Below are 18552 nucleotides of genomic sequence, written 5' to 3' on the forward strand. Positions count from 1 at the left end.
ACAGAAAAACAAATCAGAGTGCGATCAATGAAAACAGATTGGAAAGGAAGGTTTAATCTACTATTCATATGTAGCTCTGGTTAAACAGCGGTCAAACATGAATTTTATAGATGGAATTTATTAATGGAATAAAACTTCTAACAACATTTTGTGGATTCATCACATTTAGAACCAGCTAACTTGCTCTTCAAACACCTCATAGGCACCAGCATCTAACTGCTGCACCATTTTAGGTGCAACTGAAAATTGGATCTTGCATTTTGGTGATACTACCACTAATGCAACCAATAAACAAACCTAACGTTTACCTTTTAAGAGGATGTTTTCCAGCTAAAATGTAGCTACGAGGAGAAGCTAGTAACTGGGCTAGTAATGTTAGCTAAGCTACCAGATAATTAGCATTTACTCATCTGCTTCTCCTAAAGACTTTTACATCAACTGCCTCTTCAGGGTAAATGTAAGACATTCTGTGATCCAAAATGGATTTTTGTGGGGCATAATATCACAGAACTTGTAGAGAGGAGAATTACACTCTGTCATGTCTTCCAGATTTCTCAAACTCTAGTGGCGCTCCTGAGCGAGTCCAGAATGAATGGGTGAAGATGGAGCATTTGAGCAAAAACACACTTTAAAAATGCTTAAACATCTTTAAAATAAAAGACTAAATTTATTTCCTGAACACAGAACAGCATTCGCATTTTAACATTGCTGTTATATTTTTAGGAGCTTGTAAACTCGAGTAAAAGAAGTTTACCTTGTGTACAGCCGTGACGTCAGAGCTGCTCCGTCCGACAACCAATCAGCACTCGGTAGCAATAATGCTAGTGTATTGTTGCCCAAAACCCGTTTCTTCTTCTTCTTCTTTCGGCTGCTCCCTTTAGGGGTCGTCACAGCGGATCATCTGCCTCCATCTTGCCCTATCTACTGCCTCCTCTACTTTTACACCAACCATCTCCATGTCCACCTTCACTACATCCATAAACCTTCTCTGAGGTCTACCTCTTCTTCTTCTACCCGGCAGCTCCATCTCCAACATTCTTTGACCAATATATCCACTATTCAACACATGTCCAAACCATCTCAACCTGGCCTCTCTGGCTTTATCTCCAAACTGCTCCACATTCACTGTCCCTCTGATCTGCTCATTTCTAATCTTGTCCAGCCTTGTCACTCCCAACGAAAATCTCAGCATCTTCATCTCCACCACCTCCAACTCAGCCTCCTGTCTTTTAGACAGAGCCACAGTCACCAAATCCTACATCATAGCAGGACGCACTACTGTCTTGTAAACCTTCCCTTTCACTCTTGTTGCTAACCTTCTGTCACACATCAGCCCTGACACCCGTCTCCACCCACTCCAATTGCCCAAAACCCGTTTGCTGTAGAAAAAAGGAAACATAGAAGTAAGCTTTATTTGCTTTTTAGCGAAATACATGCTTCTCCTTTCCAAACTTAAAATGAAATTTCTAGGCAAGTGGTTAGAGGTTATTTTAAATTTGTTTTTAGCTGTGTAGAAACCCCAATTTTTGAGGATCTCACTCATGGGCACTTTCTGGCGTTTTGAAATCATGATTTTGATGTAATGTGCCCACTAGAAAAGGTCCAAACTTCTCATAAACAGGCTCTTCTAATGTAGTCTTCCATTGTCTCTTTCTAACAATATTCTTTATTAAAATGTTGGAGAAAACTGAACACAGGAGTAAATATTGGTGAATGTCACCAAAAAACAACCACAACACAAAGAGGATAGACACTTCCAACTACTAGTTACACTACCAAAGAATATGGAAAAAAACGACCAAGTTGTAACACATATTACGTAGACCACAACATCCACAACACTATATGTAAATTAAACAAAGTCGAGGAAAGGTGCACGGAATTCCGGTTTTAGCTTAGAGGGTGCAGGTTGGCATTTCTTCCTGTCGGTTGAAGTGCCTGTTTAAAATAAAAGAGCATTTGCTTGTATGCGCAACGTGGTACTCGTCTTCATCTACGCCAACGCTACACGATCATACTGAACAGTATGTTTTAAAAAATCACCACTATAAGTGCATTCATTAGTATACTGTGTTTAGTGCGCTTGTGTGTGGTTTTCGACGCAGTTATAGCCCAATTTAATTTAATTCATTTACAGTAACCTGTTAAAGGTGTGCCACATCTAGCCAATCCTACACCGCCGTGGGCGGAGCCAGCGCTGCAGTCGGTAACCGAGGTGACGTCAGTGCCCATGCGCAGCCGCAGCCGGGCGGAGAGAAGATGGTGATCATCAAGGAGTAGTGAGTCCGAGTTTTTCCACATCTAAATCAGCTTGCTCTGTGCTGGGAGTTAGCACTGCTGCGTTTCGTTATCATGTCATTTCATGCGAATTCTCGTCCGCCTTTGGTATCGCCCGTGTTATGAGGGACTCGGGCGGTGAAGTGAGGTGAAATGAAGTGGAGAGCGGCTCGATTCAGGCCCGGCTTAGCAGCATTAGCAAGCTAACGCAGCTAGCGTGCTAACTTTACCTCACTTCGCCGCCTCGGGCTGGGGCGCCGGTGGTAGGAAAAAAGATTAATATGCTACAACCCACGGCTAAACATAAACGTAGACAAGAGTTACAAGCAAAGAGAAACTTCGCTTTGCTCCAGTTTTCATTGCAAAGTGACTTCAGAACTTTTGCAAACTGAGGAGAGTCTGTCCAGCTGTGACGCTCATGTTGAAAAACAGCAGAGCTTCAAACGAAACTAACGTTAGCCGGATAACGGTAGCTGACATCTTAGTCAGACGCCAAATGTTTGCCACACTACATTATTGAAAAGTGCCTCTGTAACGGTACATTGACCAGGGTGTTGGTAGTTGTACGAGGGGTTTATTTTATGTTTTGTGCCACTGGTGCACAGCTGAGGGTGTGAGTGAGTTGGACCTGTTTCCTTTTCACCGTGCATGTGAGAGATGTTGCTTTCTGTCAAGACTGCTTATTACTGGTTTGAGGTGGTGCTATTGGCTACTGGGTTAATATGGTTAAACGGTCCCTCATGCCTTTCCCCCTCTAGCTTTAGATACGTGCTCCGTTCGCACTTAAGCTAATTATATTCACTTCAGTCTCTTTAGGTAGTCAGTTATTTTTAGACATTGCTTCTGTCGAGCCTGTGTTTTTGCGGCGAAACATGTAACGCTAGCATTCTCGGATTTACTGTGGAATGATTTGTGTATTAACGTTGTTGATCACCTTTTATTGAGCCCCGTCTCTTTGTAGACTGCTATAGGTTAGGTTTTCCAGACAGTGATAACGCTACTGACTTTACTATAGGTTTGCTGAACGTTTGCATAAAGTTGAAATGTTTTGTCATTTATTTGAATGCTGCCTCATTGATCATATCTGGCCCTTCACTCCAGGTACTTCAAATCCATTGGCTAACCCCTTTGAGAACTCAGCCCCTTGCAGTGTTTCTTCAGTCTCTTAGCAGTTTGTGCACTGAGGTTTAAGTTTACTTTGGTAATGGTCTGTGGCTCAGATTTTTATGATTAAACTTTGTCCTACAAAGTAGACAGCATCAATGTGACATCTGAATGTTTGTCCATTCATTGGTCTCAGGAGGGCACGACTGAAGGCCTTTCTTAACCATCACCTACAGGATTGGTTTGGGATTAAGGGTGGCATTGATGGGACTTTGGTTGCAGGACAAAAAGGAAATACCTAGTGGGCTTGTTATTTATTTTTAAGTTAAAGTAGAAAGTTGAGATGGCATTGATTTGATACCAGGTACTGGGTAATTATTTGCAGAATATGCTGAATCTGATCCAGTCCTGTAACAAGTCAAGCCTGAAATAGCGCACACACTCATTTTGTCTGACTTCATGTTGCTGGGTACTTCTTCCTGTTCGTAATGTGTTTTGAGTAGTTTAAGTATACTTTTAGATTCTTGTGTTGGGTGAAGGGCTTCAATTAAAAATATTTAAATGCTTAGTAATTTTTAAAGAAGAAATATCTGATCTGTACTGGTCTCAGCCTCTAAACTCAAACCTTCAATATTGATGTCAGTATCAGAAAACAAAAATGTAGTGTTGTGCCATCTCTAGTGGGAAGGGTTAAACTAATTTGAGATCCCAATAAGCACAGAGCAACTGAAATCACAGCTGCATATCTGTTTGGACTTGTTTATCTGTTTTGGAGACAGAAGATAGAATAAAGTAACAAAGTAAACTGCCATATATTAAACTTGTTTGATGAACTTTGCATCATTTGGACTGATACAGAAAGTGATTTGTTCCCTGTCTCTCTACCGCCTGTTCTCTCCCTGACTTCTCCATCTCTCGTGTCCAGCCGTGTGGTTTTGCCTTGCTCAGTAGAAGAGGTGAGTGCTTCCCTTTTCCATGGGACATTTTACAATTTAGACTGTCAGAAGGATCTGATATGATGCCCTGGGGGTATGGTGTTAGTAAGGTTATTAGGGAACAATTCAGTTATGTGCTCTTGAAAGAGGGTGTTGGTGGCTTTTGTGTGCTACATGTAGGCTCTGTCCAGGAACTGTTGGCACAAATGGTTTCAAGGTGAAGGTAGGGTTACATCAGGGATCAGCTTTGAGGCCGTTCTTGTTTGCAATGGTGATGGAAAGGTTGACAGATGAGGTCAGGCAGGAGGCTCCATGGACCATGATGTTTGCAGATGACATTGTAATTTGTGGTGAGAGTAGAGAGCAGGTGGAAGAGAATCTGGAGAGGTGGAGGTTTGCACTGGAGAGGAGAGGAATGAAGGTCAGTAGAGACAACACGGAATACATGTGTGTGAATGAGAGGGAGGCAGGTGGAAAGGTGAAGATGCAAGGAGTAGAGGTCGTAAAGGTGGATGACTTCAAATATCTTGGGTCAACCATCCAGAGTAATGGACAGTGTAGAAAAGAGGTGAAGAAGCGGATGCAGGCAGGATGGAGTGGGTGGAGACGGGTGTCAGGGCTGATGTGTGACAAAAGGATAGCAGCAAGAGTGAAAGGGAAGGTTTACAAGACAGTAGTGCGTCCTGCTATGATGTATGGTTTGGAGACTGTGGCTCTGTATAAAAGACAGGAGGCTGAGCTGGAGGTAAATTAATTCATTTATGAGAAGATAAATGAAGGCGGAGCAGATTGGAGATAAAGCCAGAGAGGCCAGGTTGAGATGGTTTGGACATGTGTTGAGGAGGAATAGTTGATATATTGGTCAAAGAATGTTGGAGATGGAGCTGCCGGGTAGAAGAAGAAGAGGTAGACCTCAGAGAAGGTTTATGGATGTAGTGAAGGTGGACATGGAGATGGTTGGTGTAAAAGTAGAGGAGGCAGTAGATAGGGCAAGATGGAGGCAGATGATCCGCTGTGGCGACCCCTAAAGGGAGCAGCGAAAGAAGAAGAAGAAGTAAAGTAAAATAGAGCCGGTAGTGCTACATATAATCATTATTATGGTATTTTTATAAACCTGCAACTACAATAATTTTTAGTCACTGTTATTTTTCTTACTGTTCTAATCCCAGTTATAAAGGCATAATTATGCTCAACTTGTAATGAAACATACATTTAGTCAGTGTCCTTTAAATACGGATGATTTCCCTGATATGCTCAGAAAAGCACATTGTGACATTTGTCGTGATATCAATAAAATTGTCACTCCACCTGTCAGTGATCTGTACATAGTTTTTGTACAGTAACATTTAGTGGATTTATTAACTGTTGCACTGATGTCTAATGCTATCTGTGATCAGAGTAATATTTTATCTAAACTCCTGGTGAGACCAAATGTGTAGAGCCTGATTTCTGTACTCTTTGTACCCATGTACTGTGGGAAATTGTTTTGTAATATCTAGAAATGAATCTGCTTTTCACTTCAGTGGATTTGTTACGTACAAAGTCACTATAATATCTCTATCAGGTTCCTATGGAGAGCAGGATTATACTCTACAGGCTCTGACATTTTTATCTTTTCACACAATAGAGTTTTTTTTCCCTCCAACTCAGGCTCAGACTTTTCCTGATTAGATCTAAATGCTTTACCAACCTAGATGCTAAATGATAACTCTTGACCTTTAGAAAATTAGTGCACTGGGTGTTTGGCATACATAAGAGGCAACTGCTACTGGCAAGTCTGAATATTAGACTGATTTTTACAAGAAAACGGACTGTACTGAGTAAAACAAATGGAAAGACTGTTTACATGAAACGAAAGGCATCTCATTTCTGTGATCTCTTTGAATGTTGACTTGATTATTGCACTGTAACCTCCTTTTTTGATTTGGATGCTAGTTTGTTTATGACTGCTGATTTCCTTGGGCAGTTTGATGGTTGAATGACTGGATGAACACACATAGTTTGAGTATTCATGAGAATGCCATAATAATAAGCTAGTTATTGTGCTCTCTTGCTTTCTTTTTTTCCTTCCGTTCTCTGCAGTACCAAGTTGGGCAGCTTTTCTCTGTGGCTGAGGCCAGCAAAAACGAGACGGGTGGTGGAGAAGGCATTGAAGTGCTGACAAATGAACCATATGAAAAAGAGGGAGAGAAAGGACAGTACACACACAAAATATATCACTTAAAGAGGTGAGAAAAGCCTGTGTTAAAAATAGGAATCTATCACAATGCTGTCACTGGTCCTCCGTGTCAGAGTGAAAAGGCGGAAGGGGAGATGATGCCTAGTTCAGTTATTACTGTTTGTGGCTTTAAATTCGCACACTGTTTATCTTGAATCACCTTGTTAATTCTAACGCTCAAAATAGTTTAGATTTCATTTTTTCTATAGTCCCTTTTCAATTGGTTAAGTGAGTGAGCTAAGGGTGTGACTGGGGAAAGGCTTCACTCTCTAATATACAAGCTTGTAAATTTGTATGTCTTTTGCATCGAGGTCTAGTGTTTTTCCCCCCTGTAAAGAGCAAGAGAGTAACTACATTCATTTTCTTGAAACCTATAATTGTTTCTTGTCTGCAAAGTCAGGTTCTGTGATGTTGCTTCGTCACATCTTACATAGCTGTAGATCAAAATAAGGAACTGTTGAGACTAGGATGCAATGACAGTCTTTCTTTGTGTCATTTGCGCAGTAAAGTGCCCGCCTTTCTAAAGATGATTGCACCAGAGGGGGCTCTAGTATTCCATGAAAAAGCCTGGAATGCCTACCCATACTGCCGTACTAGTAGGTTTGCCTTTTTCATCAGTCACTTGCTATCATCAAGCATGCCATTTTGTCTAAAATACTTAGTGATGAATGTACATATTTTATTAGTTGTGATGATTAATCACAAAAATATTAGAGTAGATTCTTGTTATTGGTTGAGTATTTTTTTATTTTTTTTATGTTTGTATTATGAGTAATAATATCTGGATATATAATGAATATAGTAAAATCCTGTACAGATAAGTATTATTGATTTATTTTTGTGTTTCTCCTTTATTTCTTGCTTGCTGCTCCATATTCTTCAGTTGTGACGGTGAGTAGTGAAAAATGAAATCTGTGAAGGAAATCTTAGTCCAAACCTAACCACTTTTTTCATAGCTACATTGGTTGCATGGTCATTGACAATGTCACATGCAGTTTGTAAGTGGTCAAATGTTGTTTTATACTAAAGTTGAAGTTATGTAATAGAATCTGTTCCATGGTCTGAGTGTTATAGATAAATTGTTATTGGCTCACAGCATGCAATAGTAGGACTAGCCTGTTTGTAAGGAATGAGAATCCCTACAAAAAGTGAAGACTCGCTGTTGGTTTCAACTTAGGTTTTCAGATTTTAAGACAGCGTTACATCTGATGCAATGGCTTGTATGTGTTTTTTTGTTTTGTTTTTTACAGAATGAATACATGAAAGATGACTTCATGATCAAAATTGAAACATGGCACAAACCGGACATGGGCTTTATGGAAAATGTGAGTGATGACGAACATATTTAAACACACGCCCACTTCCAGTATTTTTGTTCTTTTGGCCATGGTCTCGTGTGTTTCCAGTTTAGTGTAGCTGCATTTTCTGTTGCATAATCAGGTACATGAATTGGACCCAGAGACATGGAAGACGGTTGAGGTAGTGCCTATCGACATAGCAGACAAATCACAAGTGGAGCCAGGAGTAAGTCCAATCTTTGAAAAGCTCTCAGTAATATATCATCTGTGTGTATGAAGGCGAAGGGCTCAACTTTAGCTTTAGTTTACTTTAACCTGTTTAGCTTATTAATAAAATGGATTTGGACATTGCTGTAGCTTGATATGTTTTGTGGAAACTCTTTTAGCATCTCTGTGGCTGCCATTCTCTTAGCCCCCCCCCCAAGTGGTTCACAGTAACCACTACACTATCTAGGAAGCACATATAATTTTACAGTCCATGCTTATTAATTTGGGACACACTCACACTGATGAGTTTTCAAATCTCCTGGCCATGTCCTGTTACACACCATGCCTGGTTTGGTCTGCTCCCTGATTGCCATATCCAAAGGTCTTTGTCTATGATGTAATGGCGGATTAGATTATGTGGTGCACACAGACCAGTTCATGCCCTCCAACCTCATTTGGCGTTGGATGCACCAGTTTACTTGGGATGCCTCTAATCCTTAAGCCGTCGGCATACAGCCAAGCCCTGCTTCGGAGGTGAGACTCCACACGTCTCCTAACAGTGGAACAGTGAAATCCCTCCTGCCCTCTTTTTGATGATTCAAAAAATTTATGCGTCATATACTTTAAAACCAAACAAGCCCAATAATGCCCCGCAGTGTTCATGTAGAACATGCTGCTGTTACGAAAGACTGCAATATATTAAAATGTAAAATGTCACCCACCTTCCTTTTGACCCTGTTTTTTGTAAAGGGGAAATAAATGTCTAGGACTGCAGTATCTTCTTGCTTTGTACCTTTAATGACTTAAGTGGATCAGTCTTGGGGCAGGGCTAATCCTAGTTACCATCTGCACAAGGTGTTCAGTGCATGGGTCTTAGAGTTTAAAAGGTAGAGTGTGTTGTGCATGTATGTGAGGGAGAGTGTGGGCTATATATGTGTGGTAAGAGAGGGCGAGAGTGTGAATTAATTCTTTTCAGCAGGAGTAAGCAGGAGTATGCATCTCTCATATTGGAGACCCAGTTTCCAGCACACTTTGATAATTGCCCTCCTACTACTAGGTAATTAAATAAGTTGATTCAGATATGTTTGAACAAGGAAATTGCTAAACTATGCTGGGTTCGGAGTTAAGGACACTTGCCCTTATATTACAGGATAAAATGTGAGTCAAGGCAGCTCATGTGACTTATATTAAGTGCTGACTAGAGTGCACAGTTTATTTTATCACTGCAGAATATATGCGGTTTTGAAGACCATTTAGAGAGTCACTTATAAATGGGAAAAAAGTATTAATGTATCTCTTCATTCTTCTTGTTACTTAGGATTATTGCCTCTCAGATCCTAGAAAATACTTCAGCATTGCATAGTCTGAGCTATCTGTATGGTTTCCCTTTTGTGTTTGCAGGATTATAAACCAGAAGAAGACCCTGCACTATATCACTCAGAGAAAACAGACCGAGGTCCACTAGGCCCAGACTGGAAGGTACATGACCTGCTCTTTTGTATTTTCGGTTACCTGAAATCTTGCCTTGTTTGTTATTTAGACTAATTGTTTTTTTTTTTGTTTTGTTTTTTGTTTTTTTTGATGTTGGTTCACTTTCCATGCTGGTCTGCCTGTTTACCTTGCTGTTTCTGTTTAGATTAAGTTTTCTAAATGCTTCTGTAAGGGTGATGAGTGTTGTGTTCTTAACAGTCAGAGCTCGCTGCAAAAGAAGATGCCCCACGAATGTGTGCATATAAACTAGTCACTGTGAAGTTCAAGTGGTGGGGCCTTCAAAGCAAAATAGAACAGTTTATCCACAGAGTAAGTATGCACATTTAAAATAACTTTTACAGTATAACAAAGGTATGCTATAAGGGTAGTGGTATTGGTAGACAATGCATTTTGGTAATTTAAAGTAGTAAATTCCCTTCTTTTAAACTCACAAACAGCATAAGCCATGTTTACATGCAGCCTGATGATCTGTTAATAATATCATTCGGAAAAGAGCTCAATTGGAATAGAATACGTCCATATAAACACCTCAAAAGGAATAGACTAATCCGATTGAGGCCATTCGGAATACGATTTCTGTCTGATTGAACGAGGTGGGTAAACCTCTAAATAATACGTTAAATAGAAAAATAATAGCCATGTAAATGCCTGAATCCGATTACGTTCCAATTGGAACGTGTGAGTACATTCTGTGCATGTGTGACGTGTCATAGTGAAAGGTTTATAGAGTTAAACATGGTGGGAGTAGAAACTGGTCTGCAGAGGTGACGATCTTCAAAAGACGCTTATGTGTCTCAGAGCACGTCGTCTTCCTCTCGCTGCTTCCTTTATAAGTACATGTGAAGGATGTTTTTCTGAGTCTGAAATCAGTTTAAAGCAATTAAAAACACAAGCGCGCCAACTGGAAACTCATCTCACGCGGACCAGGACCTCACGTGATGTTCGCTGTCATGGTAATGTTTACTCTAAGCGCTACTCCACGCATGGGCATCATTTTGCATCGGATTAATTGTAGCGAGCATGTAAACGAGGATTTTCTTCAGATTGTTGAATAGAGTGAGCATAAACACCTCAGTCTGAATCTGTAATCCGATTGCATTCAGTCGGATTGGAAAAAGTCTTTGCATGTAAACATAGCCATGGTGGATCAGTTATACACTGCTCAAAAAAATAAAGGGAACACTTAAACAACACAATATAACTCCAAGTAAATCAAACTTCTGTGAAATCAAACTGTCCACTTAGGAAGCAACACTGATTGACAATCAATTTCACATGCTGTTGTGCAAATAGAATAGACAACAGGTGGAAATTATTGGCAATTAGCAAGACACACTCAATAAAGGAGTGGTTCTGCAGGTGGGGTCCACAGACCACTTCTCAGTACCGATGCTTTCTGGCTGATGTTTTGGTCACTTTTGAATGTTGGTGGTGCTTTCACACTCGTGGTAGCATGAGACGGACTCTACAACCCACACAAGTGGCTCAGGTAGTGCAGCTCATCCAGGATGGCACATCAATGCGAGCTGTGGCAAGAAGGTTTGCTGTGTCTGTCAGCGTAGTGTCCAGAGGCTGGAGGCGCTACCAGGAGACAGGCCAGTACACCAGGAGACATGGAGGAGGCCGTAGGAGGGCAACAACCCAGCAGCAGGACCGCTACCTCCGCCTTTGTGCAAGGAGGAACAGGAGGAGCACTGCCAGAGCCCTGCAAAATGACCTCCAGCAGGCCACAAATGTGCATGTGTCTGCACAAACGGTTAGAAACCGACTCCATGAGGATGGTATGAGGGCCCGACGGCCACAGATGGGGGTTGTGCTCACAGCCCAACAGTGTGCAGGACGCTTGGCATTTGCCAGAGAACACCAGGACTGGCAAATTCGCCACTGGCGCCCTGTGCTCTTCACAGATGAAAGCAGGTTCACACTGAGCACATGTGACCGACGTGACAGTCTGGAGATGCCGTGGAGAGCGATCTGCTGCCTGCAACATCCTTCAGCATGACCGGTTTGGCAGTGGGTCAGTAATGGTGTGGGGTGGCATTTCTTTGGAGGTCCACACAGCCCTCCATGTGCTCGCCAGAGGTAGCCTGACTGCCATTAAGTACCGAGACCTGAGATCCTCAGACCCCTTGTGAGACCATATGCTGGTGCGGTTAGCCCTGGGTTCCTCGTAATGCAGGACAATGCTAGACCTCAAGTGGCTGGAGTGTGTCAGCAGTTCCTGCAAGATAAAGGCATTGAAGCTATGGACTGGCCCGCCCGTATCCCAGACCTGAATCCAATTGAGCACATCCGGGACATCATGTCTCGCTCCATCCACCAACGCCATGTTGCACCACAGACTGTCCAGGAGTTGGCAGATGCTTTAGTCCAGGTAAGGGAGGAGATCCCTCAGGAGACCATCCACCACCTCATCAGGAGCATGCCCAGGCATTGTAGGGAGGTCAAACAGGCACGTGGAGGCCACACACAATACATTTTGACTTGTTTTAAGGACATTACATCAAAGTTGGATCATCCTGTAGTGTGTTTTTCCACTTTAATTTTGTGTGTGACTCCAAATCCAGGCCTTCATTGGTTAATCAATTTGATTTTCCATTGATGATTTTTGTGTGATTTTGTTGTCAGCACATTCAACTTTGTACAGAACAAAGTATTCAATCAGAATATTTCATTCATTCAGATCTAGGATGTGTTATTTGAGTGTTCCCTTTATTTTTTTGAGCAGTGTAGGTATCAGCTAAGATAAGGTTTTAATTATTGGCCATCATTCATTGTATCTAGCCAGAAATATTGATACATCCCTGTATCTTCATCTTCTGATATACTGAATGTTTGAAAGCGTAACCTAGTTAAGCTGATTTGTTTGTTGATTTAAAATAAGTTGTGTTAACATCTGCCTTATCTTTTTGTCTCCTAATGCATTTTGCCATTCTGTCTGCAGCAAGAGAAAAGAATCTTTACGAACTTCCATCGCCAGTTGTTCTGTTGGATTGACAGCTGGGTAGAGCTTACCATGGAGGACATCCGGCGGATGGAGGCTGAGACACAGAAGGAACTGGAAGAGGTAAAGCCTGTGACACTAGTAGCACAACCTTGCACAGATGTCATGTTAGACTCTGTTCACTAATGTGGGTAACTTGACATGGCTATTCCCAGCATGGAATGACTGCTTTGTTGATATGTTAATACATTTAAGAACAGGTACTTATGTAGACAGTAACTCACTTACTGATTATCAGTGGTATGTGTACTTAAGATAGAAAATTAGGTCATTTTTAAAATGTGTACTGTGTCTAGAAAAACATTATAGTGGGTGCAGTTCTTGCTGGTTCTAACTTCAAATGGTAAATGTACTAAGTAAACTTGGCACAAAAATTGCATGACAATTTAACTCATGTAAGCCTACAATATATTGTATATTGAATTCTGTCTTGTAGAAAAAAGTTTAAAAAATTGGATCACAGTCTGTGTCCAATCAAGTTCAAATTTCAGGAACCACATTCAGCCATGGTGTCTTTGCAAAGTTAAAATAAAATTCTATTTATTGTATGTATTTATATAGTAGGATCTAGCACCTCCTTGTTCTAACACTGACAGTAAAGTTTAGTAATATGAGTTTAGATGAGTCTAGAGGAAATACATGTTTTGTACAATAAAAGACTCAATATTGCCTAGTATTGTTTTTCTCTTCTGATTGTCACTGGCTGCTCTGTAATATTCTCTATTTTCAGTTTGTTTGTGTTGAACATGGCCCAACTTAAAAAGGGCTGGTAGTTGGCTCGGCTTCTTCCTCTCAGCTTGTTAGAAATGCAATCCAACCGCACGGTCCCTCCAAAGCTTGACGCACTCTATGATCATTTTCAGCACACAGCCAAGGAAAACTACAGACTTTCCACTTCTAGGGAAATATTGATCGATACTTTCTCTTCCAAGTGCCCATGGCTTAGCCTGGTATTAGGTTAACTCTTAGCAGTAGTTTGCCAAAGCTAATAGACAGTATTGATTCTTATATCATCAACTTTCAGTCTCATTAGAACTAATGGTCTGACCTCTGTAATTTGTCTTTTCATTAGCATAATTTTGTTATTATCTCAGTTTTTAAAGTTGGACAGTATATCCTTCTGTAAATGTGGCAAGTGTGATATAAATGAAGCTTAGATATTCAGTCCAACTTTCAAAAATTTATTCTTTTCCTAGTGTCCTTCTGCCAAGCTTAAACTGCTGTTTTTGCCTAATACTTGATTTGATGGTTTACTTTGGCATTTTCACTTGGGGCCTAGTTCTTCCCAGCACTACTTTTCCAAAGCCTTTTTGAGAACGAGATGTTGATCATGATTCTGATGCTAATGTTAAGCTGTTCTCCCTTTTCAGGCCTCATGAGAATCAATAACTCTGGAGTACTTTTCCAGTTGTGAAATGCATTAACCTTTTGTTGTTTCTCCCCACAGGAATTAGTTTTTGGACTGCACTGTGTGTGTTAACGCGTACCTGTTTTGTGTTTAGATGCGTTGCAAGGGCACAGTAAGAGGCACAACAGCAGCAGAAGAATAGCTGTGGGCTGTCTAATAGCGAGACAGGTGGAGTGAGATCCGTAAGTTGTGCAGGAATCGGAGGGCGAGGCTCTGCTGGGGGGACCGGTGTGTGTTCTCATGCCTCATATTCACACGTTCCCGTGTTTTCCAGTCATTACTGTATCCATTCAGGTTCACAGCCAGCAAATGTTAAGAATAGATCAGGGGACTCGCAATAGGTTGTCGTCAGTATTCGATTTAGTCCAAGTACTGGTGTTCCTCCACAGGAAAGGTTGTGCTGTTCAGGCCTGCTGGAGTGTGCAAAGGCCAAGAGAACTTGTACCACCCAATGTGGTAAATCAGAAACAGAAAGCTGGCATCATCTGCTGCTCATGAGTTCAAATGCTGAAGTGAGAAACAGAAAAATTATATTGGGCAGATAATTTATTTGGAGGCTTACAGCTAGAAGTTTTTACTTCAGGCTAGTGGACCAAATGGAGACAGTCTGTCCTGTACAACACAGGTGTTGGTGATGCGTAATGTCAAGCATGTAAACTAACAACCATTTCATCATCTGCCGTTTACTTTTCATCGCTTCATAGTTTTTAATTTTTTTTCTCTCTCAAGTGCATTGCTCATTTTGTCTTTCATTTTTCAATGTCTTCAGGATTGATAGATTATGCTAAATTCTTTAGCTGCACTCTCTTCTGTCTTCAGGCTCACTGTTCTCTTGACAAAAACCTTCTTTCTCAGAAAGGAGTACACTGGTTTCATATTTGACCATTATTCCTCCTCCCCCGTTTGGCTCTACAGTAAACTCCTTCCAGACTTCTCCAAAATCTTTGTTTCTGTTTGTTCACTGTGTGCTAACCATTCTGTCTCTTTTAACCTTTTTTCCTTCTGATTTGAAATTGCTGTGTTTCTGCATGGAATCTGAAGTGTTTATCTTCAGATGTTTCTTTTTTTAACTGCAATTGTGTTAAAATGCAGGGCTTGAAAGTACTGATTCTCTTGCATTAGGAATGCTGAAGTTTGTGCTATCCCAAACTATTGGGATTAGATCAAGTCATCATGTCCTTACTTTACTTAATTGTGCATGTTGTCACTATCAGGACAGAACCTTGTATTTTTACATATTTTTAAAACATACTTTGGAAATGCTTGCTGCCCCTTATATTTCATCAAAATCTAATGATGAATGGGCTACTCAAAATGGTTTAAAAGTACTTTGAATAAAATCTTGTTACATTAGCTTAAGTTAACTTCATCTCCTGTAAAAATACCATATTGGAGATACAAAGTTTTTGTCCACTCCAAACTCCAAAGATACGTTTGTATGCCAAATATGGGAATACTTATGTGTATGTGTAAGGGCTAATAGCACTGGTACAATACAACTGTGTCGGTGCTTCGCATTGAGGGTTCTTCTTTGATCTGTGATTCCTTATTTCATTTTCTTTCTCCTGTTCTCTCCTTTGTTTCAGCTTCGTAAAACTGGTGAGGTTCGAGGTACCAGTGCCGCTCATGAACAATGAGACAAAACTAAGGGATCCTACTGTTAATATTTTGACAAGTGAACAAAGCGACACACGAACGAAGCTGACCAGTGGTGTACAGTGTGGTTCTGTCCTCCACCAGCCTGAGGGAAAGCCCCAGCAATCGGTAGTACTGTACCCTGCTCAACGTTACTCCCTGTCACCCTTCTCAACATAGACAACAGCCTCACACTGACACGGAAAGACTCTCGCCACTACATGTAATTAGCCTATGATGATATTAGTGAAGAATGGTAGAAAATGGTGTTTTTGAGTAAGGAGTTTGCATCATTTTAGAAATAATTGAGCTTTGTGATGAGACTTTTAACTTCAGTGTCAGTTGCTGGACCAAATTTAGTTGTCTGTTTTAGTACTTTCATAACTATAGATTTCTATCCTGAGTTAGTCTCACAGGTTAAGGTGTATCTTTGACCCCCATCCACACAGACTCCCCAGGTTAAGCACTTATGTCAGTTAGATTGAAACGTTCATATCTTTTTTTTTTTTTTAAGTTATTGTAATAATCACGGTTAGCTTGTTATTCATTTAATTATAATAGTTTTGCTTTTCTTGTCTTGTCTGGTCTAGAAAGATCTAGATCTAGTTTTGCTGTCGCATGGAGGCAATGCTCTCACCAACAAAAAGCAAGCACATACAAATAGCCACCTGATTTGACATCATTCATATTAAATGTCCTGTTAGGTGAACCACACAAACAGACCACAAAACCTCTCTTGGTGAATGGTTTTGCATGAGCTCTGCTTATGCCAAGACGTAATGGGTGTTTTTACTTAATTTTTTTTTGTTTTGTTTTGTTTTGTTTTTTTAAACTAACTAGAGGTCTCCATGTTCTCAGGGGGCCTCTGTGCTCAGCACTGGGCTGGGTGTAGACTCAGGCAGTGCCCACTGACAGTAACAGATAGGAAATGATCCTTTCTGAGATTTAGACTAGCTAGCAATACAATCACTGCTGCTTTTTCTAGAGCTTGTAGGGCATGTACTGTACAGCTAAATCTCAAATGTTCCTGTATGCAGACATGCATGAATAGCAGGCAAATCAGATAATAGATTTACTTAATGAAGAAAGGAAGATATAAAACCAAGCAAAAAGGGCCTTTTCAACATATGAAGCTGCAAGAGTGTACTTTCCTATTCCAAACTAAGAGATAGATGAGGATGTCATGAATTGGGATGGTCTATAGCTGAAAGAGGACCTTTCTGCTACACTTCTCTTGTAGTTCTACAATCTTGTACAGTTCTACAGTCATCTACCAGTGTGCACCAGCCTTTCATCAGCCAGCCTAGCAAAAAACAGTTATCATGCTCATTTGCACTGGTTGCACAAGAGACTAAACCCAACTTGCAGGGCTGAGAAACATGTTTTAATGTAGTAACGCTGAAGTAGCATAGCGTGTGTACCGTTTTTCTGTTAAACATCTATAATTTCATTCTCGAACAGGTGAGACTGAGAGTGGCAGAGATCTGTACATGATTTGTAACTGCAGATAGCCATTTTCACAGTTCGCACTGACTGGGGTTTGTTCAGATGATATAGCAGCAGACTATAGGGTTTCTCAGACAGCTAAAGGCTTGTTTTCGATGTTGAAAGCAGAGGTGTGCCTGATGTGTAAAACCCTTTGCATTCACCTCTCCCTGTAGGACTGTTACATTTGTTTTGAAGTGAATCTTTTGAGAATGTCAAAGCAAAATTGGTGCATTATTTTTTAGCAACTTGTAGATTTTTGAAATTATTATAGGAATGATGTCCTCTCACATTTCAACCTTTGTGAATGTTGAGTCTATCACTGTAGCTGGCAGGATCTGTTCAGGTCACAGTGCCAGCCTCTGTGCCGTTTTATCAAGTGCAGCACTTGAATGAAGAAACTTCATGTTGCATCCCAACTAATCTGCTTGTGTTTACCCATTGTCTGAGGCACTTCAGAATAAGGGAAGAAAGTTGTTTGAGTTGTGCTGTTCTGTGTATGTCTGTGGACTAATTTTTGTGCCAATAGGACTTGGATTTGGGTTTGGACATTTTGGGTTTGGACATTTGGAATTCTTTGACTTTAATTGATTTTTTTATTTTTTTAAATCAGATCAAATGCGTATTCTGTAATTTGTATGTATTTTTGCCCCGTTATTACTGATGCATATATTGTGTTGACTTAGCAGATACAGAAGCTTGCTTAATGTCCTTTTTAAATTTTCTACATTCATTTCAAAAGCTCATTTAAAAATACGCTCTATGCGCTCAGACTGTGGAGTAAAAGATCACTTTGATCTGATTCAACTTCATATACAAATCCAAATCACGGCATGAAATTCTAATCAAATTCAAGTCCTGGCAGAAAAATCATTCCATACAATGAATGTCTATTTTACTGAAAATGCTGCACCACATACGGCTGAAGAATGCTAAAATGCTATCCCTCATAGGTTATTTGCGTTACTTTTGTACACTGAAATTGCTCTTTGATTATTGAGGGAGGGAGGGAGGGAGGGTGGGGAGGGACATGTGTCCGATACAATTTTTAAATCAGAAATACTGTAATAATGTAACCACAAAGAAGCACTTGCAGAAGCTACTGTTTTTTTTTTTTTTTTTTTTGGTTTTTTTTTTTGATAATTTGAAATTCAGGGGAAATAGTGAATGTACGATAAGGTCTTTTTTTGTTTGTTCTTTTCTGTTTTTACAGCTTTTGATTTGAACAAAAATTATTTAGACAGTGGAACTTAAGAGTATCTAATAAATTTCAACAAAAAGGTTTTAAATGTTTGGTCTCATCTCTGCAGTGTTCCTTCAAATGTTTTACCTATTTTTACATTAATATGAATCCTGTTATTACTGGAATTCTTATTATATGCAAAACTAAAGTTAAAACTGCTTTTATGTGTGCACAGATGTGTTGCTAGTCACCACTAGATGGCAATATGTGACTTTTTCAAAACAAGACAGGTGGCCCTACTGATTTC

At 40.3% G+C, this 18552-nt stretch overlaps 1 protein-coding gene across 3 annotated transcripts; it reads left to right on the top strand.

Moving 5' to 3' along the window:
• Window positions 1-2244: 2244 nt before the first annotated feature.
• pitpnb (phosphatidylinositol transfer protein, beta) lies at window positions 2245-18351 on the top strand. 3 transcript variants are annotated; one of them, XR_005131832.1, is made up of 12 exons: window positions 2245-2279; window positions 4307-4337; window positions 6399-6544; window positions 7039-7130; window positions 7418-7425; window positions 7785-7859; window positions 7975-8058; window positions 9441-9518; window positions 9729-9839; window positions 12475-12597; window positions 14037-14170; window positions 15529-18351. XR_005131832.1 is itself a non-coding variant. In XM_017693687.2 (12 exons), exons 1-11 carry the CDS (start codon window positions 2260-2262, stop codon window positions 14082-14084), a joined length of 816 nt encoding a protein of 271 aa, XP_017549176.1. In that variant the 5' UTR covers window positions 2245-2259; the 3' UTR covers window positions 14085-14124; window positions 15529-18351. The 3 variants fall into 3 exon arrangements, 2 of the variants coding, with proteins under 2 accessions (XP_017549176.1, XP_017549175.1); XM_017693687.2 differs by having other exon boundaries at window positions 14037-14124; XM_017693686.2 differs by lacking the exon at window positions 14037-14170.
• The last annotated feature ends 201 nt before the right edge of the window (window positions 18352-18552 follow it).

The sequence above is a fragment of the Pygocentrus nattereri genome, chromosome 18 (assembly GCF_015220715.1).
Source record: "Pygocentrus nattereri isolate fPygNat1 chromosome 18, fPygNat1.pri, whole genome shotgun sequence".
In the NCBI taxonomy this organism is placed as follows: Eukaryota; Metazoa; Chordata; class Actinopteri; order Characiformes; family Serrasalmidae; genus Pygocentrus; species Pygocentrus nattereri.